The following is a 26,099-nucleotide window of genomic DNA, read 5'->3' as shown; positions in this document are numbered from 1 at the left end:
TTATCATTATTGGACACTGCATCTTTATTGAGGCAGTACTAATTTACCTCTCAGGAATTTCTTTTAAATTGCTCATTTGCAAAACACTAGGATAGCCAATTGTGACTTACAGAAAGTACCATGATGGCCGGGCGCAGTGGCTCACGCCTGTAATCCCTGTACTTTGGGAGGCCCAGGCGGGTGGATCACCTGAGGTCAGGAGTTTGAGCCCAGCCTGGCCAACATGATGAAACCCTGTCTCTAATAAAAATAGAAAAAATTAGCTGAGTGTGGTGGCGCAGACTTGTAATCCTAGCTACTCAGGAAGCTGAGGCAGGAGAATAGCTTGAACCCGGGAGGCGGAGGTTGCAGTGAGCCAAGATCATGCCACTGCACTCAGCCATGGCGACAAGAGCAAAATTCAGTCTCAAAAAAGACAGAGAGAGAGAGTGAGAGAGAGAACCATGACATGTAGTGTTTTTAAAAAGCTAATACATACATAAACATGAAAAATTAAGTGACAGTTATAGACCAGTACGACAGATTTCACAGGGCAGTATGTAATTGGTATACTTGTCATATATTTTGTCCCTAGCTTGAGAGTGGAACAAAGCAAAAGATTTGAACAGATCGAGAAAAAAGTGTTTCTAGAGAGTCCAGTGACTTGATTAGTCTGAGGAACCAGAAGTTGCAAAGCATTTCCTGACATCAGAGAATTGATCATATGGCCAGGATAAAGGTTCATTAAAGGGAGTGCTAGGAAATAAAACTGAAAGTATGTTGGGATTAGGTTTTTTGTTTGTTTTGTTTCTTTTCTTTTTTTTTGAGACGGAGTCTCGCTCTGTTGGCCAGGCTGGGGTGCAGTGGCATGATCTCGGCTCACTGCAGCCTCTGCCTCCCAGGTTCAAGCAGTCCTCCTGCCTCAGCCCCACCAGTAGCTGGGATTACACGCATGTGCCACCTTGCCTGGCTAATTTTTGTATTTTTGGTAGAGACGGGGTTTCACCATGTTGGCCAGGCTGGTCTCGAACTTCTGACCTCAGGTGATCCACCCACCTCGGCCTCCCAAAGTGCTAGGATTACAGGCGCGAGGCACTGCGCCTGGCCCATTCTTTTTTTTTTTTTGAGATGGAGTCTCGCTCTGTCGCCCAGGCTGGAGTGGCCGGATCTCAGCTCACTGCAAGCTCCGCCTCCCGGGTTTACGCCATTCTCCTGCCTCAGGCTCCCGAGTAGCTGGGACTACAGGCGCCCGCCACCTCGCCCGGCTAGTTTTTTGTATTTTTAGTAGAGACGGGGTTTCACCATGTTAGCCAGGATGGTCTCGATCTCCTGACCTTGTGATCCGCCCGTCTCGGCCTCCCAAAGTGCTGGGATTACAGGCTTGAGCCACCGCGCCCGGCCAATGTAGCCATTCTTTTTTTTTGAGACAGAGTCTTGGTCTGTCACCCAGGCTGGAGTGCAGTGGCACAATCATGGCTCACTGTAGCCTCAACCTCCTGGGCTCAAGCAATTCTCCCACCTTAGCCACCTGAGCAGCTGGGACTATAGGCACTTGCCACCATGTCCAGCTAATTTTTGTATTTTTTCTATAGACGGGGTTTTGCCATGTTGTCCAGGCTGGTCGCAAACTCCTGGACTCAAGTGATTCACTCACCTCAGCCTCCCAAAGTGCTGGATTACAGGTGTGAGCTACCGCACCCAACCGACTTTTTTATTTATCTTTTTTGGTTTATTTATTTATTTATTTTTTATTTTTGAGACAGAGTTTCGCTCTTGTTGCCTGGGCTGGAATGCAATGGCACAGTCTCGGCTCACCACAACCTCCACTTCCTGGGTTCAAGCGATTCTCCTGCCTCAGCCTCCCAAGTAGCTGGGATTATAGGTGTGCACCACCACGCCCAGCTAATTTTGTATTTTTAATAGAGTTGGGGTTTCTCCATGTTGGTCAGGCTGGTCTTGAACTCCCAACCTCAGATGATCCACCCTCCTCGACCTCCCAAAGTACTGGGATTACAGACATGAGCCACCGCGCCCAGCCCTATTCTTATTTTTTAACAAACTAGGTTTCACTGTGTTGTCCAGGTTTTGGAGTGCAGTGGTGTGATCATAGCTCACTGCAGCCTCAAATCCCTGGGCTTAAGTGATCCTCCCACCTCAGTCTCCCAATTAGCTGGGACTACAGGTGCATACCACCACACCCAGCTAAGTAAAAAAAAAAAAAAGTTTTTTTGAGAGAGTCTGGCTTTGTTGCACGGGCTGGAGTGCAGTGGCATGATATTGGCTCGCTGCAACCTCTGCCTCCCAGGTTCAGATGATTCTCCTGCCTCAGTCTCCTGATGACAGGTGTGCACCACTACGCCCAGCTAATTTTTCTGGTATTTTTGGTAGAAATGGGGTTTCGCCATGTTGGCCAGGCTGGTCTCGAACTCTTGACCTCAAGTGATCCACCTGCTTTGGCCTCCCAAAATGCTGGGATTACAGGCATGAGCCACCACGCCTGGCCAATAGTAAAGGTTAATTAGTAGCATTTTTAGGACCACATGGAAGGAGGAAAAGTGGAACAGGATGACCTGTTAGGAGACTGTGGCAGTGTCTTCATGAGAAGTAGAGAGGCCTCAGTGAATACAAATGATGGATGGTTTGGATCGCTGTGAGGAAGGAAGATACATCAAAACATAAATAGCTGGGGCCAGGTGCAGTGGATCATGCCTGTGATCTGAGCACTTTGGGAGGCCGAGGCAGGAGAATTTCTTGGGCCCAGGAGTTTGAGACTTGCCTGGGCAACATGGCGAAACCTTGTCTCTACAAAAAATTAAAAAATTAGCCAGGCATGGTGGCGTGCACCTGTGGTCCCCAACTACTTGGGAGGCTGAAGTGGGAAGATCCCTTGAGCCCTGGTGGTTGAGGCTGCAGTGAGCCATGATCGCACCGCTGTACTCCAGCCTAGATAATAGGGCGACACCTGTCTCAAAAAATAACAATTATAATATATGTATAATAAAAGACATAAATGGATGGGGGTTAAAGCTAAGAGAGTGGCAGAATGGCATTACAGTTAGCAGATAAAGGCAAAGGCAGACACAAAAGTTGGTTTGAAGGGGTGAGAGAGGAAAACTGATGTAGATTTTATGTTAATTTTGAAGTGTTGGCAAGATATTCAAACCAGAGTATACAGGTTTTAAATACATGCCCATCATATTTTATAGAGACTTCAAGGAATTGTGTAGTTCATCTGCCTATCTAATGGCTGGTGAATATCAAAAGACTTACACATTATTCAGGTAGATAATGGGTTTCCCTCCCTTTTTTTTTTTTTTTTTGGTTAAAGACAGGTTCTCACTATGTTGCCCAGGATGGGCGTGAACTCCTGGGCTCAAGTGATCCTCCTGCCTCAGCCCCCCAAGGAGGCAGAACTATAAGTGAGCATCACTATACCCAGCTCTGGGTCTCTTTTTAAAGAGAACAGGCAGGCTGGGTGTGGTGGCTCACACCTGTAATGCCAGCACTTTTGGGAGGCTGTGGTGGGTGGATCACCTGAAGTCAGGGGTTCAAGACCAGCCTGGCCAACATGGCAAAAACCCATCTCTACTAAAAACACAAAAATTAGCTGGGCATGGTGGTGGGCGCCTGTAATCCCAGCTACTTGGGAGGCTGAGGCAGGAGAATCGCTTGAACCCTGGAAGCGGAGGTTGCAGTGAGCCAGGATCGTGCCACTGTACTCCAGCCTGGGCGACAGAGTGAGACTCTGTCTCAAAAAAATAAAATAAAAAGAACAGGTATTTTTCAGCTGGGTGCGGTAGCTCACGCCTGTGATCACAGCACTTTGGGAGGTACAGGAGTTCGAGAGCAGCCTGGCCAACATGGTGAAACCCCATCTCTACTGAAAATACAAAAATTAGCCAGGTGTGGTGGCGTGCACCTGTAGTCCCGGTTACTCAGGAGGCTGAGTGAGCTGAGATCACGCCACTGCACTCCAGCCTGGGCTACAGAGCAAGACCCTGTCTCCAAAAAAAAAAAAAAAAACACACGGTGAATCCCCGTCTCTACTAAAAATACAAAAAATTAGCCGGGCGTTGTGGCAGGCACCTGTAGTCCCAGCTACTCAGGAGGCTGAGGCAGGAGAATGGCGTGAACCTGGGAGGTGGAGCTTGCAGTGAGCCGAGATCACGCCACTGCACTCCAGGCTGGGTGACAGACCAAGACTCTGTCTCAAAAAAGATAAAAAAATAACAGGCAGATTTCTAGGGTTGGAGTTGTTACAACGTACCTTGTGTAGCCTGGCACAGATTGATGTGTATGGGCATCCCAGACACACTCAAGGGGTGAGATGGACCATTTTTCTTGTACACCTTGGCTTTCAGCTGAGGTCATTAGAAGGGGGCTTAAATAGTCCATTTGGACCTCCCTTCCTTCCCCTCGAAAAATGAGTAGGCGTAAGTGATTATTCCCTTGTCTGCAGCTCCCTAACTCTGGCAGTATAACACAGTGTCTCCTTTTTTATCAGCTATTACTGTTTTCTTTTCCCCAACCTATTAAAACTTGAGCTGTCAGACCAACAGCCTAACATTGTCATGTTTAGTTTTCCCTACCAACTAATGCTGGTGTTTGTTTTAATATTGTAGTGCCAAGACCCGACGCATTAGACAATGAGAGGTATGGAACACTAATTAAATCCCTTTTTGTTGCTCTGATTCATTCTCTTGTAATATTCTGGTTACATGTTGTTAACCCCATGTTTTGGACACACAGTGTAAGCTGAGAACCTAGGCTGTTCCAAATGATCATTTTAACACATCCTAAACTTCAGGCAGCAATATGTTGAGATGCCTGTGTCCTCTGATCTTTACAAGAGAAGTTTCTGAAAAAGAAGCATTACAGTGCCCCATAACGTGACATGCCAGGGAGTCAGCTGCATTGTTCAGTCCCAGTGAGAAAACTTAAAGGCAGCTAACTTCATTTGTCTCCTGGCTTTTATACCAGGTCATTTAGTGTTTTCTGTGACCTCTGGCTATTTAAAGTTCCCGGTCAGAAAACACATTGGTTCCTGGCATCAGCAAGTCAAAGCCAAAGATTCCTCTTGTGTCTTACAGCTCCTGCTTTCATTTCTCAGTTCATCCACTCCATTTGTTTGATCCAAGGAATTTTCTCTGCTATAGTTTATTTTGGTTTTGCTTTATTTATTTTCTCTCTGAAGGGCACATCCACCATTTCCTCCCCCTTAGCAGCAGTGGTATCAGTCAGACTGTGCTCACTTTTATCCCTGGATTGCAATCACAGGGAATTGGAATGGTCTGAGTGCAAGGAAGAAGATGTTTCTAAGCACAAAGGGCCTTGGAGCTGGGGGCAGGTTTACACACGTGGATTGGGCTGCTTGCTCATAGGGTGGAGTTGTCAGAACAAGTCTGTCCTCCTTGTACCTAAATTCAGGTTTCAACCTGGTGAGCCAAGAAGAAAGCCATGCTTCACCTCCAAAGCACCTGGGCCTAGTCACTCCCCAAACCCCATTTAAACCTGGAAGCACTGGCTGCCTGCACAGCAAGATGGGGGGACCCTCAACACCCTCCTTTCACAGCTCCCCCTTCTCTCTCCCATAGCTGGGGCTTTGTGCACCCTCGGTTGCTCAGCGTGCCCGAGCTCTGCCACCATGTAGCTGAAGTCTGGGTTAGTGGGACCATTTTCATAAGGAATGTTTTGCTTTTCAAAAAGCAAAACCCAGGCAAGGTAAGACTCTTCCCTTTTTCACTTTCATCTCTGGCCTCTCAGTTCAGTTCATGCTAAACTGAAACAGCTCCTTTACTACATGTCTTCATTCAAGAAAGTAAAGACTATGATGTTTATAGAGACAAAAGGAAGCTATAGGAAAGGCCTTCTGATCAGCCATTAGGACTAAGACAGGAGCTTGGTGACTGCTCATTTGGTGTGGTTGCCACTTAGATGAGGCCATTTTCTTGCTTCAGGATGGGAAAGAAAGCTTTCTTGTGTGCATTCTGTGTCATATTAAGTATGTGATACGTTGTTGTGTTTTTTGGGTTTTGTGTGTGTGTTTCTGTTGACTTAAAAAACCACCACCAACGCTGCTTTCAGAGAGAATTTTTGGCTAAGTCCTATTCAAACAATTTCTTGGCATGAAGGGTGCAGCCCTATGGGGTTAGCCATATAAAAAGTTTGAATAGAAGGGGACATGCTCCTTTTCTTCCCAAACAGAATCACCACTGGATGCAACAGTGGCTACACATCCATGCTTGACTTACAGAGTCTTTCAATCATATCTCTACCCTAACCCTCCACACCCACCCCAAACCCCTGCAGTGTGGCAGAAACTTAATACTGTTTCTTGATTCCCCAGTTCTGCTTGCTGAGCTGTGGGATACTGACCTTTTTGGCTGTCTTGGGCCGCTATGTCCCTGGGCTTCTGCTCTCCTACTTCATGCGTAAGTATGGAATATACCTCCCCTATGAACTGTGCCCTGCTCATAGCTTTCCAACTATGGCTAACTCTAGGTCTGAGGAGAGGACATTTATATTTCAGTTCTCTAGGATATGACCTTTGCATTTTTTCATGACCTGTTTAGTGTCGTCATGAAAATATCCTTCTTACCTTTAGCAGGCTCTCCACATACAAAGTTCATTTCTTACCAAGTCAGAAATTGAAGGTAGGTCGGGTGCGGTGGCTTGCGCCTGTAATCTCAGCACTTTGGGAGACCGAGGTGGGCAGATCACGATGTCAGGAGATCGAGACCATCCTGGCTAACACGGTGAAACCCTGTGTCTACTAAAAATACAAAAAAAAAAAAATTAGCTGGCTGTGGTGGTGGGCACCTGTAGTCCCAGCTACTCAGGAGGCTGAGGCAGGAGAATGGCGTGAACCCGGGAGGCAGAGCTTGCAGTGAACCGAGATGACGCCACTGCACTCCAGCCTGGGCGACAGAGTGAGACTCCGTCTCAAAAAAACCAAAAAATTGATGAGGGTTCACTAACATGTATTGTATTACCAATTATAAAGGACTGCCTGTCCCTATTTTAGGAGAGAATTTTTAGAGCCAGGGTATTGTCAGCAGAACATAACTCTTAGGGATTTCTCTACTAGGTTCTATTTATGCCAGAGTACTTTTTTCCCACTTGGAGCATAGTTTTGTAAATTTAGTTACTTCCTGTTGGCATCAGCTTGCTTGGGGCTGGAAGAACTAAGTACTTACACCTGTGACTTTTGTATATCAAAACCTCCCATGATTTGTTGTGTAATTTTTAGGCATTGTTACCATTTATGGCTCAGTGACACCCATTGCCAGGTTCTGCCCTTGGCCTGTCAGCAGCATACTATGCTGTGCATAGCCCCGCACTAGGCTCTGTGGGTAGATATAGAAGTCCCTGCCCTCAAAAACTTCATGCGTAGGGGAGACTGGTGAAGATGACCAGCAGACTTGGGCAGATCTGTTCCACACTTTGTGTCCAAGCCCTGAGGACCAATAGCAGCGCTACAGTTAGAAATGTTTTTTGCAGCCCTTTCTCCATTTTGTCACTGTTTCCCATGCCTCCTCACAGTTGTCAGTGTCATGATGTGGCCCCTTGCTGTGTACCACCGACTGTGGGATCGAGCATATGTGCGGCTGAAGCCAGCTCTGCAGCGGCTGGACTTCAGTGTCCGTGGCTACATGATGTCCAAGCAGAGAGAGAGACAATGTAAGTGTCATGGTGTCATTCTTTCCACTTAGGCAATTTGGGGCAAGAAGAAGCCCATAGGTCTGACATACTGGGTGGGTCCTCAAAAGTGGAAGTTGGGGGTAGGTGGTAGGGGTGAGGATTGGTAGGTAAAAATGATATTCTGCTCTAGGGAAACCTATGCAGGCTTGCCAGTTTTTATCATTTGGAATCCTAGGCTCCTGTTTTAAACCTATCTGATAAAAGCTCTTTCAAGTTGAATAAAAGCTAGACAGTGAAGATAAATTCCTAGTATTTGTGCTTTTTTTTTTTTTTGAGACAGGGTCTCATTCTGTTGTCCAGGGTGGAGTGCAGTGGCATGATCATGGCTCACTGCAGCCTTGACCTCCCAGGCTCAAGTGATCCTTCTACCTCAGCCCCGCCAAACCCTTCAGTAGCTGGGACTCCAGGCATGTATCACCACATCTGGCTGATTTTTATATTTTTTTGTAGAGATGGGTTCTCGTTATGTTGCCCAGGCTGATCCTGAACTCCTGGGCTCAAGTGATCCTCCTGCCTGGGCGTTCCAAAGTGTTGGGATTACAGATGTGAGCCACCACGCTCAGCCCAGAGCAGATCCGTTCAACTCCTAAGCCTGGTCTCTTTTCACTACTGAAAGCTGCCTCCCAAAGGTGATTAAAAACTGCTACCTCAGAGGTTGTAAGTGTACCAGCCTGAGATCCATGCAACACATTAATGATGGTAGTACAGACTTTTCCCTCCCTTGTGTGGTCTTGTCAGGTTTTGTGTTTTATGGAATCCTGGCCTTCAAAGAGCCCTGCACTTGGTCACCAAGGCCCAAGTCCCCTTGGGGCAGCCAGTTGAATAATACCAGTCCTCAGAAGTCTGATTTAACAAGGTGTGCATCTCCTTTTGCCCTCTCTCTGATCGTGTCCACTTAACACCTTGACATTAGGTCTGCCTTTAGCCATCCAAAGAGTTGTTGACAAAGCCTGGTATTTGATCATCTGACCAGAATAGAAATGTGTGCCAGGCCGGGCGTAGTGGTTCACGCTTGTAATCCCAGCACTTTGGGAGGCTGAGGTAGGCGGATCACCTGAGGTCAGGAGTTCAAGACCAGCTTTACCAATATGATGAAACCCTGTCTCTCCTAAAAATGTAAATATTAGTTGGGTGTGGTGGTGAGCACCTGTAATCTCAGCTACCCAGGAGGCTGAGACAGGAGAATCGCTTGAACCCAAGAGGCAGAGGTTGCAGTGAGCTGAGATCGCGCCATTGCACTCTAGCCTGGGCAACAAGAGCAAAACTCCATCTCAAAAAAAAAAAAAAAAAAACTGTGTAGGGCCTGGTGGAGAGGATGTTGGAAGCTGAGATATTTTCTGCTATGTTATCAACTCACCTTGCCATTTAGGTTCAGCAGCTCAGCCTTCTGTTATTATTATATAGGCTTAGAGCCAGATTCAGAGAGGCTCTTTATTTTCTGATTTTATGCCTTTAAAGTCCAAAGGGGTTTTTACGCTGGTGGGAAGGTATCAAGCAAGGCTTTGTGCTCTTCCCGCACAGTACGCCGCAGAGCTCTCCACCCAGAACGAGCCATGGACAACCACAGTGACAGCGAAGAGGAGCTTGCTGCCTTCTGTCCTCAGGTATCTTGAGTGTGGGAGCTGCTTCACTGTCCAGTTTTCTTTAGCTCCCTTTCAACCATCTGACAGCTCACATTTAGGCCATAGCCAGGTTTGAGGCCTTGGACTCCCCTTGTTCCCAAGACCAGTAACAAGGAGAGAAGTGAGACTTTGTTCCTAGATCTCAATTTTTTAAAAAAATCATATCATTCCTCTAATCAACCTAGATCTCAATTACGGCCTGATGCCCAGCACCACTCTTCCATATCTCTTTTTACCCTGTCATTATGGAAGAACCTCTGGAGTTAGTATGATCATCTTTTAAACAGTCCATTTCACCCTTGGGTCTGTGCAGTATGTGTATTCTCCTGCCACTTTGAAAAGTTATCTCTGGATCAGTTATTCGCCTTAAAGTAAGTAGGTAATTGACTCCCCCAGGACTGCTTTTCTTCCTGTGCTTAAGAGGTTATAAATGAGTGTTTTCTTTGGGAGAGCAGCCTAAAAGGGGTCAAGATTTTGAAGTTACCATCTATCCCTGGTTACATTGATGGCCTTCAGATAACTAATGCTAGCTGATTAGTAAAGCTGTACCTGGGGACTACACCTGGTTCCTGATGGCATTATCTCAGGTTTGTTGGTCTTTTCTTTTCCTAAGCTGGACGATTCTACTGTTGCCAGGGAATTGGCCATCACAGACTCTGAGCACTCAGATGCTGAAGTCTCCTGTACAGACAATGGCACATTCAATCTTTCAAGGGGCCAAACACCTCTAACGGAAGGTTCTGAAGGTGAGGGGAGCCTTTGACCTCAGTTGATAATGGCTCTGACTGTTGCCTCTTAGCTTCCCTGAACAGAGGGGATACTGGTGCCTGCTCCTCTCCTGTTTTCTGAGCTATGGATCAGGTGGCAGAGCAGCCTGAGGGCTGTGGCTACAGCCAGGATGGCACTGCTGCCCTTCTCGAAGCCTTTAGTCCCTTAGTAGCCTCAGGCACTAGCCTCACAGGGGGCGTAGAAGAAGAGAGGGGGAATTGTGTGGCCCGTAGAGATCACAGACATCTATAAGTGGAGGGGAAAGTTACACCAGTCCCATGGGTTTATTTCACCCTGAGAAAGCCAGGGTGGGAAAAATCTGGTCATGTGGGGATGTGGCACAGGAGGGCCAGGTAGGTGCCATGACTCAACACACTTCTGTATTCTACCAGACCTAGATGGTCACAGTGATCCAGAGGAATCCTTTGCGAGAGACCTTCCAGACTTCCCTTCCATTAATGTGGATCCTGCTGGCCTGGATGATGAGGACGACACTAGCATTGGCATGCCCAGCTTGATGTACCGTTCCCCGCCAGGGGCTGAGGAGCCCCAGGCCCCACCTGCCAGCCGGGACGAGGCTGCGCTGCCAGAGCTCCTGCTTGGTGCTCTGCCTGTAGGATCCAACCTCACCAGCAACCTTGCCAGCCTGGTCTCCCAGAGTATGATTCAGCTGGCCTTGTCAGGGGCCTCCCAACCAGGCCCTTCTGGCGCACCTGCCCAGAGAGCAACAAGAGGCTTCCTCCGGTCCCCCAGTTCAGACCTGGACACTGATGCTGAGGGGGATGACTTTGAACTTCTGGACCAGTCGGAGCTGAATCAGCTGGACCCTGCCAGTTCTAGGAGCCACTGAGGCAGAGACTCCTTTTGGGAGTCACTGTGGTTTAGCTTTTTTTTCTCCCCATCCCACTTAAGGTGATGGGGCAAGAGAAGAACTCAGCTCCCCTCCCCTGAATTATATTTGTATGCTGCGTGGCCTGGCTGATGTTCAGAGGCCTGCTTAGAGAGGACACTCACTCCCCTCCCACCAGCTGGATGCCCATTTCTGAGCTCAGCCACTGAAGTGAGAGTGTGCTCCCCCAAGGGAGGCTTCTCTCCATCAGGATGGTACTTTGGGGGGAACAAAGTAGTCAGGGATATTGGTTCCCCTTTGAGGAGGTGCTGTTGTTTGCTTTTAGGTATGAGTGCTCAGGGGCCCTCATGGAAAGAGCCCATGCCTGCCTTCCTCCCTTCATCGCCTCCCTAGAGCCCCGAAAGTCAGGCAGCAGCTGGAGTAGTTACATTGTCATCATCTTTTTTTGGAGACAGTTTTGCTCTGTTGCCCAGGCTGCAGTGCAGTGGTGTGATCTTGGCTTACTGCGACCTCTGGCTCCCAGGTTCAAGAGGTTCTCTTGCCTCAGCCTCCTGAGTAGTGGGATTACAGGTGCCCACCACTATGCCCGGCTAATTTTTTTTGATAGTAGAAATAGGGTTTCACCATGTTGGCCAGGGTGGTCTCCAACTCCTGACCTCAAGTGATCCACCTGCCTTGGCCTCCCAAAGTGCTGGGATTAGTCATCTTCTCTTGTTAAACCAGGATTTGATTTCTTTCTTCTTTTTTTTTTTCTTTTTTGAGACAGAGTCTGGCTCTGTCGCCCAGGCTGGAGTGCAGTGGCATGATCTCGGCTCACTGTAACCTCCGCCTCCCGGGTCAAGCGATTCTCCTGCCTCAGCCTCCTCAATAGCTGAGATTACAGGCATGTACCACCATGCCCGGCTAATTTTTTTTTTGTTTTTAGTAGAGACAGGGTTTCACCATGTTGGCCAGGCTGGTCTAGAACTCCTGACCGCAAATGATCAGCCCACCTTAGCTACCCAAAGTGTTGGGATTATAGGTGTGAGCCACTGTGTCCAGCGTGATTTTTTTTTTTTTTTTTAAAGTAAACTTGTCCTTTGGTTTTGCAGAACAGGCCTGCTTCCTCTCTAGCCCATCCTCATTTCTTGGGGCCTGAACCCCAGTGCTCCAAAGCATTGCTTGTGAAATTTAAGAAATGTGAATATGATGTGGGGATGGGCCTCTTCTACATTACCTTGGCCCAGGGGGATCAGCTGGCTGGGAGGATTAGTGAGCACCTCTGTATTTTGAGGTCTCACTGAGTCTTCTGGAGCTGTGTGGTTAATCTTTGGTTTCTGATAACCCCTGGGTCCATTTGGCCATCAGCCTCAGCAGTGAGCAAAGCAATACTGTACTCAAAATTTCTATGTTCCTGTTCCTTCCTCTGCTCCTCCTTTGGAGAAGCAATAATTCCATGGGGGGATGATACAGTAGCACTTTACAAATGGCTCCATGTCATTCATCCCAGGGGCCACACATAATCTCTTGCACCACCTATTCTTCCTGTTCAGCTCCTTTACAGCTTTTATTCCTAACTTGGTGGGGCCTCCTTTAAGGATGAGCCAATGGTAAGAATGTGGCTGTAGTCAGCAGAGACCCCTCTGAGGGGTATCTGTTCTGCATCCCCTAGTGAAATCATGTGAGACAGAAACCTAAACATGGTAATTGATTCTAAACCTGTGCCAGTCTATAGCCTCTGCCTCCCCAATCAGAGCTCAAGCCAAACTCTCCTGTCCTCTTTCCTTCTGCATTAACCCTTTGCTGATCCTCAGGGGCCACTCCCCCAACACCCCTGTACTTGGGTGAGGGATGTTGGACAGAGCCTGTTTTCATGTACTGCAGGTGGGGGTGTGCTGACATGTTTGCTCTTGGTTGATGGAGAAGGTACAGAGGCCAGGGAGTGAAAATGGTTGACAGTAAGAAGGGGGAAGAGTTAGGTGTCTCATAGTCACTCACAGTGGGGTGGTCAGGGGTAATGGCATCTCCCCACTTTAGGGTTCTCAAACAGACTTTGGACACTTCTCAAGTTCAGATGTTTTACAGGTGAGCTCTGATGTGGAAAGACAGGAGGTATGGGGAAGGAGGGGGATTTCGTGTGTTTGCATGAGTGTGTGTTTCAGGCCTTGGGAGTTGGCAAGAGGGAGGGAAGGAAGGAGAGTAAAATCTTCGGAAGGTGTTTCTTGTATCTGGGGGAATCCTACTCTGAATCTCCATAGTCTCCACTGTGAACTGAGGAGGGGAGGGGTGTGCTGGGGAATAAATCTTGTATGAGAACAATCTTTAAGAGACTGATGCTGAGTGGTGTCCTACCCTTGATAGGTCTTCTTTTGTAAATATGAGTTCTGATTAATTTGAAGTGATAGCCTTAAAAGAGGAAGCCCAGGTATGAGGGACCCACCAGCCCACCCCTATTTTTCCTTTGTGATGGCCAGAACATCACCATTGTATGAGGCTACTTTCCTTCCTGTGAGAGCCCCACCATCAGCATAACTGGCACTCTTGGCTAGTATTTAGCCTGTATTTCCTTCATTTCTAATTTTTTTTTTTTTTTTTTTTTTTTTTGAGATGGAGTCTCCGTCTGTCGCCCAGGCTGGAGTGCAGTGGCGATCTCCTCTCACTGCAAGCTCCACCTCCTGAGTTCACGCCATTCTCCTGCCTCAGCCTCCCAAGTAGCTGGGACTACAGGCGCCTGCCACCACACCCGGCTAATTTTTTGTATTTTTAGTAGAGACGGGGTTTCACCATGTGAGCCAGGATGGTCTCGATCTCCTGACCTCGTGATGGGCCCAACTTGGCCTCCCAAAGTGATGGGATTACAGGTGTGAGCCACCGCGCTCGGCGCCTTCATTTCTAATTCTTAATATTGTCTCCTAAACGTGCAGAGACAAGCACACGTTTTAAAGGCTAAGGAGGCTGTAGGTAGCAGAAGGCTTTAAAAAGTAGCACCTTGCTCCTCCACTGGATCGTTTGAGCTGAAGGGACAGCTGCTCTTTGGCTTTCAGCTGACCTCAGAAACTAGAAATATTTATTTCAGGCTCTGTCCCATTGGCCACTGTGGTCAGGGGTGGAAAGCACCTGCCAGGTGTTGCCCTGAGATTGACTGGGCTAACAAACTTTTCCACAAGCTTTGTGGTTGAACAGTAGCCCCCTCCTAACCCTATCTTTCCTTGGCGTCCAAACTACAGCAGGTGTCGAGTGCCCCCTGGGTGCGAAGCTCGGTATTAGGCAAATAAGGGTGGTTGCTCTCCAAGGCGCTTAGTTGTCCCCTTCCTACTTTTTTGTTCGAGACTGCGTCTCGCTCTGTCGCCAGGCTGCAGTGGCGTGCTCATGGTGGCTCACAGCAGCCTCGATCTCCGGGGCTCTGGTGACCGTCCCACCTCAGCCTCCAGAGTAGCAGGGACCACAGGAGCGCGCCACCACGCCTAACTTTTTGTACTTTATTTGCAGAGATGGGGTTTCACGTTGCCTAGGCTGGTCTCGAATTCGTGTGCTCAAACGATCCGCCCGCCTCAGTCTCCCAAAGTGATAGGATTACAGGCGTGACATGCCACAGTGCCCGACCAAGGCGCTTAGCTTTCACAACCACTTGTGTTGTTTTCACAACCACTTTCCTATCACTATCTACTGTTCCTATTTTACAAATGACAAAACTAACCGACAAAAGAGCGCTGGACCGTGGGATCAGGGCACGTCCCTGTGGGGTAACCTTGAGCTGGTCGCTTGCCCAGCGCGGCAGCTGATGTCTGAAGTGTCTTCCAGTCCCAACACTCGACCTAACTCAAGGTCACCAGTGCTCAGCTGCGGCTGGAACTGGATCTCGAAAATTAAAGGCCTTCTCTGCTACAGCCTTCGTTCCCGGGGGCAGAAAGAGGAAGCTGCTCAGCTGTGGGCACGCCGGCGCCTTCGCAGAGGCCCTGGGCTCGAGGTCCGGCCCGGATGCGCAAGTTCCGGCCTGAAATGAACTATGGGGTCCGGGAGGGGTCGCCTTGTTCCTCCGGAAGGCTTCCCCTTCAGCCAATCACCGTTCGAGGTCCGCCCCCCGTCCCCGGAAGGAGCCGTCGCCCCGAGCAACTACAACGTCCGGCTTTCTGAGTTGGGTGGCGGGAAAGGCGATGAGTAAATGCCGGGCAGAAGCTGCGGCGGGAGGTAACGGCGGCTTGGGCGCGGGGAAGACCCGGGAGGGCAGTGGGTGAGGAGGTCGGTTGAGTGGTCCCCTCCCCTTTTTCTCCGTAGCCGCCGGGATCCTCCTGAGGTACCTGCAGGAGCAGAACCGGCCCTACAGCGCCCAGGATGTGTTCGGGAACCTGCAGCGGGAACACGGACTGGGCAAGGCGGTGAGGACCCTCTCCCGGGATTCCCTCTCCGTCGGACTCCCTGGAATCAGACTGGGGTCGTGCCCTTTGGAGCCTTGGGCGTTTTCCACATCACTGGCAGAATCTCCCCAGAACCAGGCCCAGACTCCTCTGATTGCCCCTCCTCTCTCCTCTGCCAGGTGGTGGTGAAGACGCTGGAGCAGCTGGCACAACAAGGCAAGATCAAAGAGAAGATGTACGGCAAGCAGAAAATCTATTTTGCGGATCAGGTGAGGAGAACCTGCGCCAATTGTCACCTATGAGAGCCCGACAACGGGTGAAACTACTGCTAGTGTGAACTCTTTTGGGGAGAGGCCCCCCACGGAAAACTCGCCTGTCTTAGGCCACCATCCTTAAATCAAGGTGTGCACTCCTCTTGTTAGGATCCCAACTTCACGAGGTTTCCAAATTTACAATATGATGGATGATAGTAGATCCTGTATTGTTGCTACCAAGATCCATATCTGCTTCAAAGCTCTTATTTCTTATCATCCAGATTGGCAACACCCTCTGACAAATGATGTTCGTCCTGCCTCCATCCGCTTCTCTAAACACACATATCAAATTTATATTCTCCAGCCCAGACCTCCAGCTGGAATCTGTCAGGCATTAATATCAGAGTCAAAATTGCCACAGTAGAATGCCTCATCTTCCCCCCACCCCGCACTGGTTTCTTTCTAACATTCTTCTCCCTAATGGAATTACTCTTCACGCAAACCAGAAACTTGGGAGCAATTCTTGACTTCCATTACTAGTCAACCGTCAAGTCCGGCTGATTTTTCCGTTGTCTGTTTTTTTATTTTTTATTTTATTTTTATAGAGATGGGTCTTGCTATGCTGCCCAGGTTGATTTGAACTCTTGGGCCCAAGTGATCCTCCTGTCTTGGCTTCCCAAAGTGCTGGGATGACAGGCGTGAGCCACAGAGCCTGGCTGATTTTTCCATTCTTGAATCCACTCTCCTTTCCATCTGCCATGGCTGCTCTAGTTCACGCCCTCTTCATCTGTTGCAACATCCTCCTAACAGATCTTGGCTTTTCAAACATATCTTAAACATAGCAGTCAGAATGATCTGTCTAAATAGATCTGGTCATGCACCTTCCCTATTTGAAACTCTTCAGTGGCTCTCTAGTGCTGCAAAAAACATGTAAAAGGCACCGGAAGACACCCCAGCCAGCCTCTGGCCTCACCAATCCTCATCCTTTTTCTATCCACGAACACTAGATAATTCTGATGTGTTTTACTGCTCTGTCCTTCGCATGTTGTCTTCCCTGTACCTGCTTCTCTTGCTGGCCAACTCTTACTTTCCTTTAGGATTTCACTTAGACATCACCTTCTCCAGAAATCTTCCTTGAATGCCCTGAGCTAATTGATTCCTTTTCAGGCCCTTACCTCTTTTTGTTGTTGTTGTTTTTTGTTGTTGTCATTGTTGAGACAGAGTCTCGCTCTGTCGCCCAGGCTGGAGTGCAGTGGCGCTATCTCGGCTCACTGCAAGCTCCACCTCCGGGTTCACGCCATTCTCCTGCCTCAGCCTTCTGAGTAGCTGGGACTACAGGCACCTGCCACCACACCTAATTTTTGTTTTTTGTTTTGTTTTGTTTCTGTATTTTTAGTAGAGATGGGGTTTCACCGTGTTAGCCAGGATGGTCTCCATCTCCTGACCTTGTGATCCACCTGCCTCAGCCTCTCTAAAAGTGCTGGGATTACAGGCGTGAGCCACCGCACCCGGCCCTGGCCCTTATCTGTTTTAAGGCATGCTGTATTACAATTATTTTTACTTGTCTCCTTTATTCAACTGAAGTTCCTCTAGGGCAGATCTCATTTCTCAATTCATTTTTATCTGATCAGCACCTCCGCAGTATCTAACATCTAGCAGATACTATTCGTTAAACTGAACCAAACCACTTTCAAGGCCAACTTTCCTAAAACAGGCTGTGTTGTGTTACTCATCTAAAGAAAATTCTCTAAAGGAGGGTTTGGCAAACGTTTTCTGTAAATGGCCAGACAGTATTTTTAGGATTTGTGGGCCATATGTATCTCTTGTCATGGCTGGCTGTACAATTGCCACAACTATTCACCTCTGCCACTGTAGAGCCGAAGCGGCTGTAGACTATATAAATGAATGGGTAGGGCTGTTTCAATAAAACTTTGTTTTCAAAAACATGCATCTGGCAGGATTTGGCTTGCTGGCCGTAGTTTGCTGGCCTCTGCCCTATAGGTTCACCTTGCCCAAGTGTAGAGTCCAGACCGCACTGGTTGGCATACTTTTTCAACCTGCTCCCCATCACCAACTGATGTGACCTCCCCCACCCCCACACTGATCCCCAATGCAGTTATTTTCTAGCAGTGGCCCCTCATGAGAGGAGCTCCTCAGACTTACTGGAATCCGTTATCTACATGGATCCCAAGGCCTAGCACAGTGGCTCATGCATGTAATCCCAGCACTTTGGGAGGCCGAGGCGGATGGATCACTTGAGCCCAGGAGTTTGAGACCAGCCTGGGCAACATGGTGAAACCCCTTCTCTACTAAAAATATAAAACTTAGCTGCGCTTGGTAGTACACGCCTATAATCCCAGCTACTCAGGAGGCTGAGGCATGAGAATCGCTTGAAGCCGGGATGCGGAGGTTGCTGTCAGCCAAGATTGCACCGCTGCACTCTGACCTGGGCGACAGTGAGAGAAAGGAAGGAAAAGAGGGAAGGAGGAAGAGAGAGAGAGGGAGAGACAGAGAGAGGAGAAAGGAAGGAAGGAAGAAGGGAGGGAGGAGAAAAGGAAGGAGGGAGAGAGAGAAAGGAAGATGGAAAGAAGAATGGGAAGGCAGGACAGGAAAGAAGGAGAAAAGAAGTCCATCCATCCCATCCATCATGCTTCTTCACCTGTCCAGTTTCTGTCTATTATGGAAACCCATGATCTAGGTTTCCCCACCTTGGGAACAATGTTACTTAGCTGCTTCAGCCCAGGTAGTGGTTTTATCACCGAATGGGAAGATTTCTGTCCTAATCAGTATCGTGTCAACCTGGTAGCTGCTTAAGGACAGGCATTAGATTTCAGGTTTTCTTTCCTACCTTTTTAGTGGGGTCGCTCCTTAACTGAAAACGATTTCTCAAAAGTACTCTCCCACTATTTCTGCAGACCCTCTGGAGAGTTTGGGGTGTGGCTGGTTCCTGAGCATATCTAAATGGTGCCTTCCCAGGTGTGTGTTCTCATCTTTGTGCCTCACAACAGTTTGCTTGTATTTTCCCTCTTTGTCTGGTAGGACCAGTTTGACATGGTGAGTGATGCTGACCTTCAAGGCCTAGATGGCAAAATCGTGGCCCTCACTGCCAAGGTGCAGAGCTTGCAGCAGAGCTGCCGCTACATGGAGGCTGGTAGGACTGGGTAGCTCCTCAAAAGTGCCCATAGGCTTAGGTTCATTCTAGAGGTCGGGAATTACTAAATGAATGGTTCAATGACTGCAGCATCTTGTTGCAGCTAAGACCCCTTTGCTGGGCTCCCTTAGGCATAAAACGAAATGTAGGATAACTAATGGCTTTTGTGTACCAACAAATGGACAAGATATGCATTTGCTCTCCCTGCCACAATTATCAGTACACTGTCCTCACATTTCCCTTTATTCTTGCTTCTTTAACTGGCTACGCCTAAGTGTTCAACCTCACACCCATGCTACTTGTAGATGGAGGAGGAAAGAAAATTAGAAGAATAAACTAATAATCCTGTAAGGCTTAGTTTCCTGAGCTTTTCCATATGAGATGATAGATCCAGAGCAAGGTTGAACACCTCAGGGAGCACCCACTGGGAAAGACAGAACTCCTTCCTCAGGGGTAGCAAGTGACCCCAGGGGGTGTGGTTTCAGAGCTCAAGGAATTATCTAGTGCCCTGACCACACCAGAGATGCAGAAAGAAATCCAGGAGTTAAAGAAGGAATGTGCTGGCTACAGCGAGAGACTGAAGAACATTAAAGCAGCTACCAATCATGTGACTCCAGAAGAGAAAGAGCAGGTGAGCTGGAGGCTGGAGGACCGCTGTGCAGGTCCAGAGTGAATATAAAGGCTGAGCCCAGAGGGCTGCTGTGGTTCTGAGGAGTTAGAGGAACTTGCTTTCCTTCTAGGTATACAGAGAGAGGCAGAAGTACTGTAAGGAGTGGAGGAAGAGGAAGAGGATGGTAAGTGTGTGGGAGCTCTGAGACAGGCCCTAGAAGTGCTTTTGAAAATGGCAGGCACCAGATCAACTGCCACCCAGTATCATAAACTGACAGGTAGTGCCCAGTGCTGCCCATCTGAAAACGGGTGGTTTTATTTGTCAGGCTACAGAGCTGTCTGATGCAATACTTGAAGGATACCCCAAGAGCAAGAAGCAGTTCTTTGTAAGTGGTACTCTCTTCCTTCTTTGCTTCCCTGTGGTCTTATCCTGGTGACATCTCATTCACTTCTCTCCCTGCCCACAGGAGGAAGTTGGGATAGAGACGGATGAAGATTACAATGTCACACTCCCAGACCCCTGAGGGGCCCGCAGTCGGGAGTGATGGGGACTGCAGGATGTCAGAAGAGTGAGATGTCCTGGACTGGCTACCTTGTTTTTGGTTGGCTTTTGTTGTTGTTCCTGCTGCTTTTCACCTTTAAGCAAAGCAGTCAGGAGACGGGCATAAACCAGAGCACTGGGTGGAGGATGAGGGCTGCTGGCTGGGGTAGACCCAGCCCATTTCATTGTCTAAATTGCAGTAGCTTGAGGTTAACATTTAGACTTGGAACAATGCTAAAGGAAAGCATTTGGCAACATTTATTGTAATTTAATTTGATATAAAAATATTTAATTTCCTCTGGATAGTCAAACCTGCCAGATACCAAACCTGAGGAAGGCAGACGTGAACCTGGAGAACTAAGGCAGAGAGAGGTTGCTATAAAATGAGCATTTGGAGGGCCCACAGCTTCACTCAGGACCTACTGGGCTTGTGTACCCCAGGAGACCTTTCGAGTATCTTTTGTACTCTTTCACCCCACCCCCAAGTCCTAGGAGAAACGCAGGCAACACTGAGACATGGGAGAGGCCAAGATATGCTAGACAGAAAGGCTGGGGGTGATTTTGAGGCCCACTTAATATTTCAACATTGTAACCGTAGCAAAATTCCATTGGTATTTAGGAAAATAAAAAATTTCCAGTATGTACTGCTGTATTACACCTGCCTCTGCAGCATCACAGCCCGTGGGAACCAGGAGGGCTTCCCTTACCACCCAGAGCAGAGGAGGAAGGTGATGGATTATGAAGCGAGGGGAGGAACCTGGTGGCTCCTCCCTAAGATGGCCAGAAAGCCCTTGGCCTCACCTGGGACTGACCAGGCAGCCCTAGTCTAGGCACAAGGTGCCCTTTCACCCTTCGTGGCGGTGGGAATATTTCCTCTTACTCTTTTTCTCCCATACAGCTACTGCCAAAATGCCCAAATGTGGGCCAAATGTTGCCCAAGAGACCAAAACAGAGAAAAAAGTTTCCAAATCTGTGTAGATTATGAGTAGAAATCTGAGGCTTGAAGAAAGGGCTGAGAGGGCAGGAGCTCTTTGGGGTGTCCAGAGCAGACACCCATCCCAAGGACTTCCATGGAGTGGGGGATAGGCTGGTTAGGTCTAGTTTTATCGTCAATATAATAAATTAATCAGAAGCTTTCACAAAACACCGCAGCTCCACTGAAGATAAAATGGGGCTGGGAAAACCAAACACCAAGTAGAAACCAGCTGAGCAGTGTGAGGTGTTGTAGTCCAATCTCACGGGCCCAGCAGTTCAGTGGCCAAGTAGAGATTCAAGGGCCTCTTGTTGGCTGTTCTGCAGGTTTCCAAGAACTGGTCAGTAAAGCTGGTTTTTCAATTGGTGCAGGACGCCAATCACAATCTCCCGCAGGGTCTGGCGAGGGCAGCAGAGGAAGAAATAGACAATGCCCAGGTCAGTGCAGAGTAGTTTCAAAGATGCCCGCCTAGATGAGCCACATATTTTAGAAAAGTGCATTAAAAATAGCCCCTGGGGGCCAGGTGTGGTGGCTAATGCCTATAATCCCAGCACTTTGGGAGGCCAAGGCGGGTGGATTACCTGAGGTTCAAGACCAGCCTGGCCAACACAGTGAAACCCCGTGTCTACTAAAAATACAAAAATTAGGTATGGTGGCGCATGCCTGTAATTCCAGCTATTCAAGAGGCTGAGGTACGAGAATTGCCTGAACCCAGGAGGTGGAGGTTGCAGTGATCTGAGATCATACCACTGCACTCCAGCCTCGGTGACAGAGTGAGACTCTGTCTCAAAAAAAAAAAAAGGCCCCCAGGAAGTACTGATGTCTGTCTGCAGTTTACTTGAGGTGCTCCTGAAGCAGGATGGAGACATGGAAATACAGTAAAATGTTTTGGTAAAATTTAGGTACTGGGTATACGAGTGTTCACTGTGAAGTCCTCTTAACATTGCAATATGTTTAATGTGTTTCACAATAAAACTGTTGGGAAACGAGGCCGGGCACAGTGGCTCATGCCTATAATCCCAGCACTTGTGGGAGGCCAAGGCGGGTGGATCACAAGGTCAGGAGATCGAGACCATCCTGCCTAACATGGTGAAACCCTGTCTCTACTAAAAATTAGCTGGGTGAGGTGGTGCACACCTGTAGTCCCAGCTACTCGGGAGGCTGAGGCAGGAGAATGGCGTGAACCCAGGAGGCAGAGGTTGCAGTGAGCCGAGACTGTGCCACAAACAAGAAATCTCAGACACGCCGGGCGCGGTGGCTCACGCCTGTAATCCCAGCACTTTGGGAGGCCGAGGCAGGTGGATCACAAGGTCAGGAGATCGAGACCACCGTGAAACCCCGTCTCTACTAAAAATACAAAAAAAAAAATTAGCCGGGCGCGGTTGTGGGCGCCTGTAGTCCCAGCTGCTCGGGAGGCTGAGGCAGGAGAATGGCGTGAACCCGAGAGGCGGAGCTTGCAGTGAGCTGAGATCGTGCCACTGCACTCCAGCCTGGGCGACAGAGCGAGATTCCGTCTCAAAAAAAAAAAAAGAAATCTCAGACACAAGTTTAAAGCCTCAGAAAAAGCAACCAGACTTCCATTAGAAGACTTAGTGCAATACCATTAGGACATCTCCACTATAAATACATTTCTAAAAAGCTCTTGGGGCAACTACTTGAGTGGGCCTGGAGGTAGGGTCCCAGAATTTCCCTGTTTCCAATTCTGCTGCAGATGCCTGGGGCTTCCATACAGGTGCAGCGATAACATAGGCTAGAAGAAAGGCAAGAGCTGGACTTGACATTGAGCTCACATCACACTTGCCAAATGAAACCATAACATGAAGATGTGGGTTAGACAGCAAAGAAACGGGGAAATACCAGGGCCCTGAAAGCTGTAGAAATATCCTTAAGATCTAAAAGGAGCTGCCATGCTTTTCTCAACAGCTGATGGCTTGGGCCACTTTGCTTGATGGTAGAGAAAACCGCAGGCCCTGTGCCCATTGTTGCTCCATACCTGAGGCTTACAGTGCTCCTCAATCCAGCTGAAGACACAGGCTGACAGCTCCTGGAAGCTGGCCACCGAGATGGAGGCATTGAAGGACTGGAACAGGGAATCCATGATGCCTTGAAACACGTTGAACTTGACCTGGTCAGAGACCTGGTCCTCCCCTTCATGGGGGTTGTCCTGGTGTGCCTTCACAATCTGCTCATAGTTCCTAAAAGCATGCAGGCCAGGGCTGAGGTGCTGCAGCAGCTCCGCCCACCCAAGAAAAATGATGGGACTACCCTGTGTGCTCCCAGGAATGGCATCCCCAGAGAGCTTCTGGGTGGGGTGCAGTATCAGGGAAATACTGCTTCCAGGCCAGGAAATGGCCCTCTCTCTCCAACCTTCCTTACATTAATCCAACAGACATTTCCTGAGTGTCTGCCATGTGTAAGGACAGTTGGGGATACACAGTCCTGCTTCTACTGGCTAGCTCAGGAACTGAGAGTATTACCTGTACTGTAGTAACTGATGTAGCCTTTGAACAAGGGAGGGTGTGCAATGAAGTTCCCTCAGAAGCTCTGGTTCCCCCCATTCAGCACCCCTCTTACACTTTCATGATCTTTAGGGCCGTGACATCCTTGCGTAACGTGGACACCTCCTCCTCCTGCTTTTTCTTCTCCTTGTGCAAAAACTGAATGTAGTCAATGGCTAGGGTAGGGGCAGGAAAAGAGGGTAGGTACAGAAGTATTCTCAAACAGGAAGATAAGGCTGACTTTGTTCCCCTTCCCCTAGACCCCAACTATCCCATGGCAATCACCACACCAAGGCCGAGCCATGGGTGGGTAGGAGGCGCTGGCTTCTTCACAGCCCCTCTTGACTCCAGCCCCTCCAGTGCTTTCCCTAGCCATACTCTTTTGTAGAACGATGGCTTTGCTGAGCTTTTGGGAGCCAATGGAGAAGTCCTGCTGCTGGCAAGTGGGGACGATGGTCTGAAGGTCATCATAGCCTCTCTGTGGAGACAGCAGGGGAAATGGGGTTTTTAACCCTGAGAGATTAAAGCAAACTGGCACAAAGTTCTTTCGTGATACCAAGTTCTATGCTCACAAACACAACGGGTTGGGAAGGCTGCAATGGAAGTGTTCGTGCCTGGGACTACACTATCTGCCCACCCCTAGGGTGCCTGGGACTGTCTGAGAGGGTCAGGGCACAGGGAAGCTGAACTATGCAGGGCCCTCCTACACTGGCTGAGGCACAGGCCTCCCTGGTCACCTTGATGGCGTCCCTCCTCTTCTGCTCAGCCTGAGTGTGTGCTCGCCGCCGCCGGTCTTTGTAGGACTCCTTGTAGGCCTCCTGGTGGTAATCACTGTCCTCGTCATCTACGCTCAGAGATGGGGGCAGGGAGAGGTCATCTTGGGGCCCAGTGGGGTCCAGCTAGCCCACCTTTCCCCATCTGGGAAGAACCTGGTGTCCAGAGAAGGCAGATGGACAGAGAACCTAATGTTCCAGATGAGGTGAAAGATGGTGAGACCCTGTGTCTGATACTTGGGCTCCAGCACCCCTGTGTGGATGGCTGGGGCTTCCCTGTCTAGGAAAGGTACTACAATTATGACGTGTCTGAGCCCCTCGAGGTGGGGGGGATGTAACTGCCTACCTGTGTTGGGGACAGAAGAGGCACTGGTGGAACCGATGCTATTAGCTCTGGACACTACATTCCCCTTGCGGGTGCTTTCTACAAAAAGCCCTGGAAAAGAGAGGCCCCAATCACTAAGGGGCAGGGTGGGGAACACTGCCAGACCCTCAGACACCTGTAGGACACAATGGCTTTCTTAAATGCTGACCTCTTCCCTTCAACCCAAAGCCAACTATACTGGGCCCCCCACTTCCAGCCAGACTACGCTGCAGCGCTCTGCTCCCTAGTGTCTACACTGCTCCATAGGCCTGCATGATACCCCCTGGCTCACAAACGGGCATCTGGACGTGACAGAGTGTGAGTGATCAGCTGCCATTAGTTCCACCACTTCCCTGTTCCAGAACAGAGGGAACTAGGTGTCACCCTCAGTTGTTTTCTGCCCTCGTCCTTCAGCTCCTGCTGTCTCAAGCCAGGAACTCTGCTCAGGGACAGTGGACTGTGCTCAGGCGTGGTTGGCAACACCACAAGAATTCTAGAGAGCCTGGGCGGGAGTGTACCTCTAGAGCTTAAGATGGGGGAGCTACTCACCGGGGTCCAGGCTGTTGTCGCTGTAGGCATACTCCACCTGCGGCACAGAGCACGGGAGGGGCCCGTCAGACCTCCGCCCCTGGTGGGGGCGACACTTTCACTGCAGGCACACACAGCGCGCCCCGCATTCCGGGAAGGCACCTCTGTCACCCTGCGCGCTCGCGCACACACAGCCCGGGGTGCGCGGGCACCTTAATGATTCCCCCGAGACTTGGCACGGGCTAGGCCGTGCGAGCGCCTCCCCCGTGTATGATCTCTTCCGCCCCTACTCCACCCCAGTCCCCTGTTCCCCCGACTCGCGCGCACACGCCTCGTTTGTCTCCCCACCTTGGCACACGCGGGGTGAGAGCTGTCTTCTCTGCAGCCCCGGGGCCCGGAGAGCATGGGGGACTTTGGGGACAGGAGGGAAGCCCCTCGTCTTCCGGCCCCCCTACGTGCACGAGCCCGACCCGCCCTCCCCTCGCTGGCGTGCGCGCCCACGGGGCTTGCCTTGACCCAAGGGTCCTCGGGAGAGGCGCCCGGCTCAGTCATCTTGGACCCACCGGACCGGAAACGAGCCGGCGGGCGGGCCCCCTGCGGCGAGGAAACGGGTGGTGTGCCCACGTGACCCACGCCCGCCAATCCGCGACCGAGAGGTTGGGCAGGGCGAGAGCATCGCGCATGCGCGGCCCAAAGACGTCTCCCGTACTCCAGCTGTCAAAGCCCGGCGCTCGGCCTGGCGCCAGCCGCCTTTGGGACTGCTCCCCGTCGTGCCTGCCCTCTCTGGGTTAGGCATTGGAATGGCGGCGACATGAAGCGCGTTTTGTAAGACGGAGTACCTGCAATTGGCTTGTCAGCATACCGCCGCAGGTAGTGTGTGCATGCGCACTGTCCGGCCGGCTGGCTCCACACGTTACCCTGCGGGCGGTCTCCCCGCGCTCCCCGGACCTGCACTGCAGCGGGTGTGTCAGGAGCCGGGCAGAGAAGCTCCGCAGCCACACTGTCCGACCCCACCAGGCTGCAAGCTCTGTGAGGGCAGAGGCCCCGCCTGGCGCGTGGAAGGCTGATCTTCCAACACCCAGCCCAGTGTCTGGCAGGATGCATGTGGAATGAATCCTTGCAAAGAACCCGCTAGCTAGGTTATGCGGCCTCTC

At 49.8% G+C, this 26,099-nt stretch overlaps 5 protein-coding genes across 16 annotated transcripts in view; 2 read left to right on the top strand and 3 right to left on the bottom strand.

Annotated features, from left to right (window-relative positions):
- TUBG1 (tubulin gamma 1) overlaps window positions 1-10,884 on the bottom strand; it is a gene marked incomplete at its 5' end in the record, with an annotated part of 33,693 nt that extends 22,809 nt beyond the window's left edge. Inside the window, 1 exon segment of the mRNA NM_001261011.1 lies at window positions 10,873-10,884.
- The window catches only part of RETREG3 (reticulophagy regulator family member 3), a 30,250-nt gene extending 17,030 nt beyond the window's left edge, over window positions 1-13,220 (top strand). Inside the window, 7 exon segments of one of the 4 annotated variants that reach the window (NM_001194496.2) lie at window positions 4,602-4,632; window positions 5,574-5,700; window positions 6,326-6,410; window positions 7,522-7,659; window positions 9,202-9,284; window positions 9,916-10,048; window positions 10,463-11,435. In NM_001194496.2, coding sequence (NP_001181425.1) covers window positions 4,602-4,632; window positions 5,574-5,700; window positions 6,326-6,410; window positions 7,522-7,659; window positions 9,202-9,284; window positions 9,916-10,048; window positions 10,463-10,920 — 1,055 coding nt within the window. In that variant the 3' untranslated portion in view covers window positions 10,921-11,435. 4 annotated transcript variants of the gene reach the window in all.
- PSMC3IP (PSMC3 interacting protein) overlaps window positions 1-21,772 on the top strand; it is a 146,577-nt gene extending 124,805 nt beyond the window's left edge. The window contains exons 2-9 of one of the 6 annotated variants that reach the window (XM_077971806.1): window positions 15,033-15,087; window positions 15,175-15,275; window positions 15,434-15,523; window positions 18,548-18,659; window positions 19,145-19,290; window positions 19,400-19,453; window positions 19,595-19,654; window positions 19,736-21,772. In XM_077971806.1, coding sequence (XP_077827932.1) covers window positions 15,054-15,087; window positions 15,175-15,275; window positions 15,434-15,523; window positions 18,548-18,659; window positions 19,145-19,290; window positions 19,400-19,453; window positions 19,595-19,654; window positions 19,736-19,792 — 654 coding nt within the window. In that variant the 5' untranslated portion in view covers window positions 15,033-15,053 and the 3' untranslated portion in view covers window positions 19,793-21,772. Of the gene's footprint in view, window positions 1-15,006; window positions 15,088-15,174; window positions 15,276-15,433; window positions 15,657-18,547; window positions 18,660-19,144; window positions 19,291-19,399; window positions 19,462-19,594; window positions 19,655-19,735 lie in introns of those variants that run through there. The other 5 variants (XM_077971807.1, XM_002808127.4, XM_077971809.1 and 2 more) reach the window with 5 other exon arrangements.
- The window catches only part of ATP6V0A1 (ATPase H+ transporting V0 subunit a1), a 170,944-nt gene that overhangs the window by 43,840 nt on the left and 101,005 nt on the right, over window positions 1-26,099 (bottom strand). The window lies entirely within an intron of this gene.
- On the bottom strand, window positions 20,045-25,520 carry MLX (MAX dimerization protein MLX). Of its 4 annotated transcripts, none has more exons than XM_001110337.4 (8): window positions 25,294-25,520; window positions 24,967-25,003; window positions 24,400-24,489; window positions 24,018-24,124; window positions 23,659-23,758; window positions 23,357-23,456; window positions 22,776-22,977; window positions 20,045-21,180 (listed from the first exon to the last, which is right to left on the bottom strand). In XM_001110337.4, exons 1-8 carry the CDS (start codon window positions 25,495-25,497, stop codon window positions 21,124-21,126), a joined length of 897 nt encoding a protein of 298 aa, XP_001110337.1. In that variant the 5' UTR covers window positions 25,498-25,520; the 3' UTR covers window positions 20,045-21,123. The 4 variants fall into 4 exon arrangements, with proteins under 4 accessions (XP_001110337.1, XP_001110383.1, XP_014975203.1 ...); XM_001110383.5 differs by having other exon boundaries at window positions 25,456-25,520; XM_015119717.3 differs by lacking the exon at window positions 24,400-24,489.

The sequence above is a fragment of the Macaca mulatta genome, chromosome 16, assembly GCF_049350105.2.
Source record: "Macaca mulatta isolate MMU2019108-1 chromosome 16, T2T-MMU8v2.0, whole genome shotgun sequence".
In the NCBI taxonomy this organism is placed as follows: Eukaryota; Metazoa; Chordata; class Mammalia; order Primates; family Cercopithecidae; genus Macaca; species Macaca mulatta.
This window is presented reverse-complemented; position numbering and strand designations above follow the sequence as displayed.

What these genes read in the sequence shown, in the direction of transcription:
- MLX (XM_001110337.4), bottom strand. Translation starts at nt 25,497, where the DNA reads ATGACTGAGCCGGGCGCCTCTCCCGAGGACCCTTGGGTCAAGGCAAGC. An exon ending in CTCTTCTGTCCCCAACACAG is followed by an intron (nt 24,125 to 24,399) that starts GTAGGCAGTTAC and finishes CTCTGAGCGTAG; the next exon opens with ATGACGAGGACAGTGATTAC. An exon ending in GCCCTAAAGATCATGAAAGT is followed by an intron (nt 22,978 to 23,356) that starts GTAAGAGGGGTG and finishes GCATGCTTTTAG; the next exon opens with GAACTATGAGCAGATTGTGA.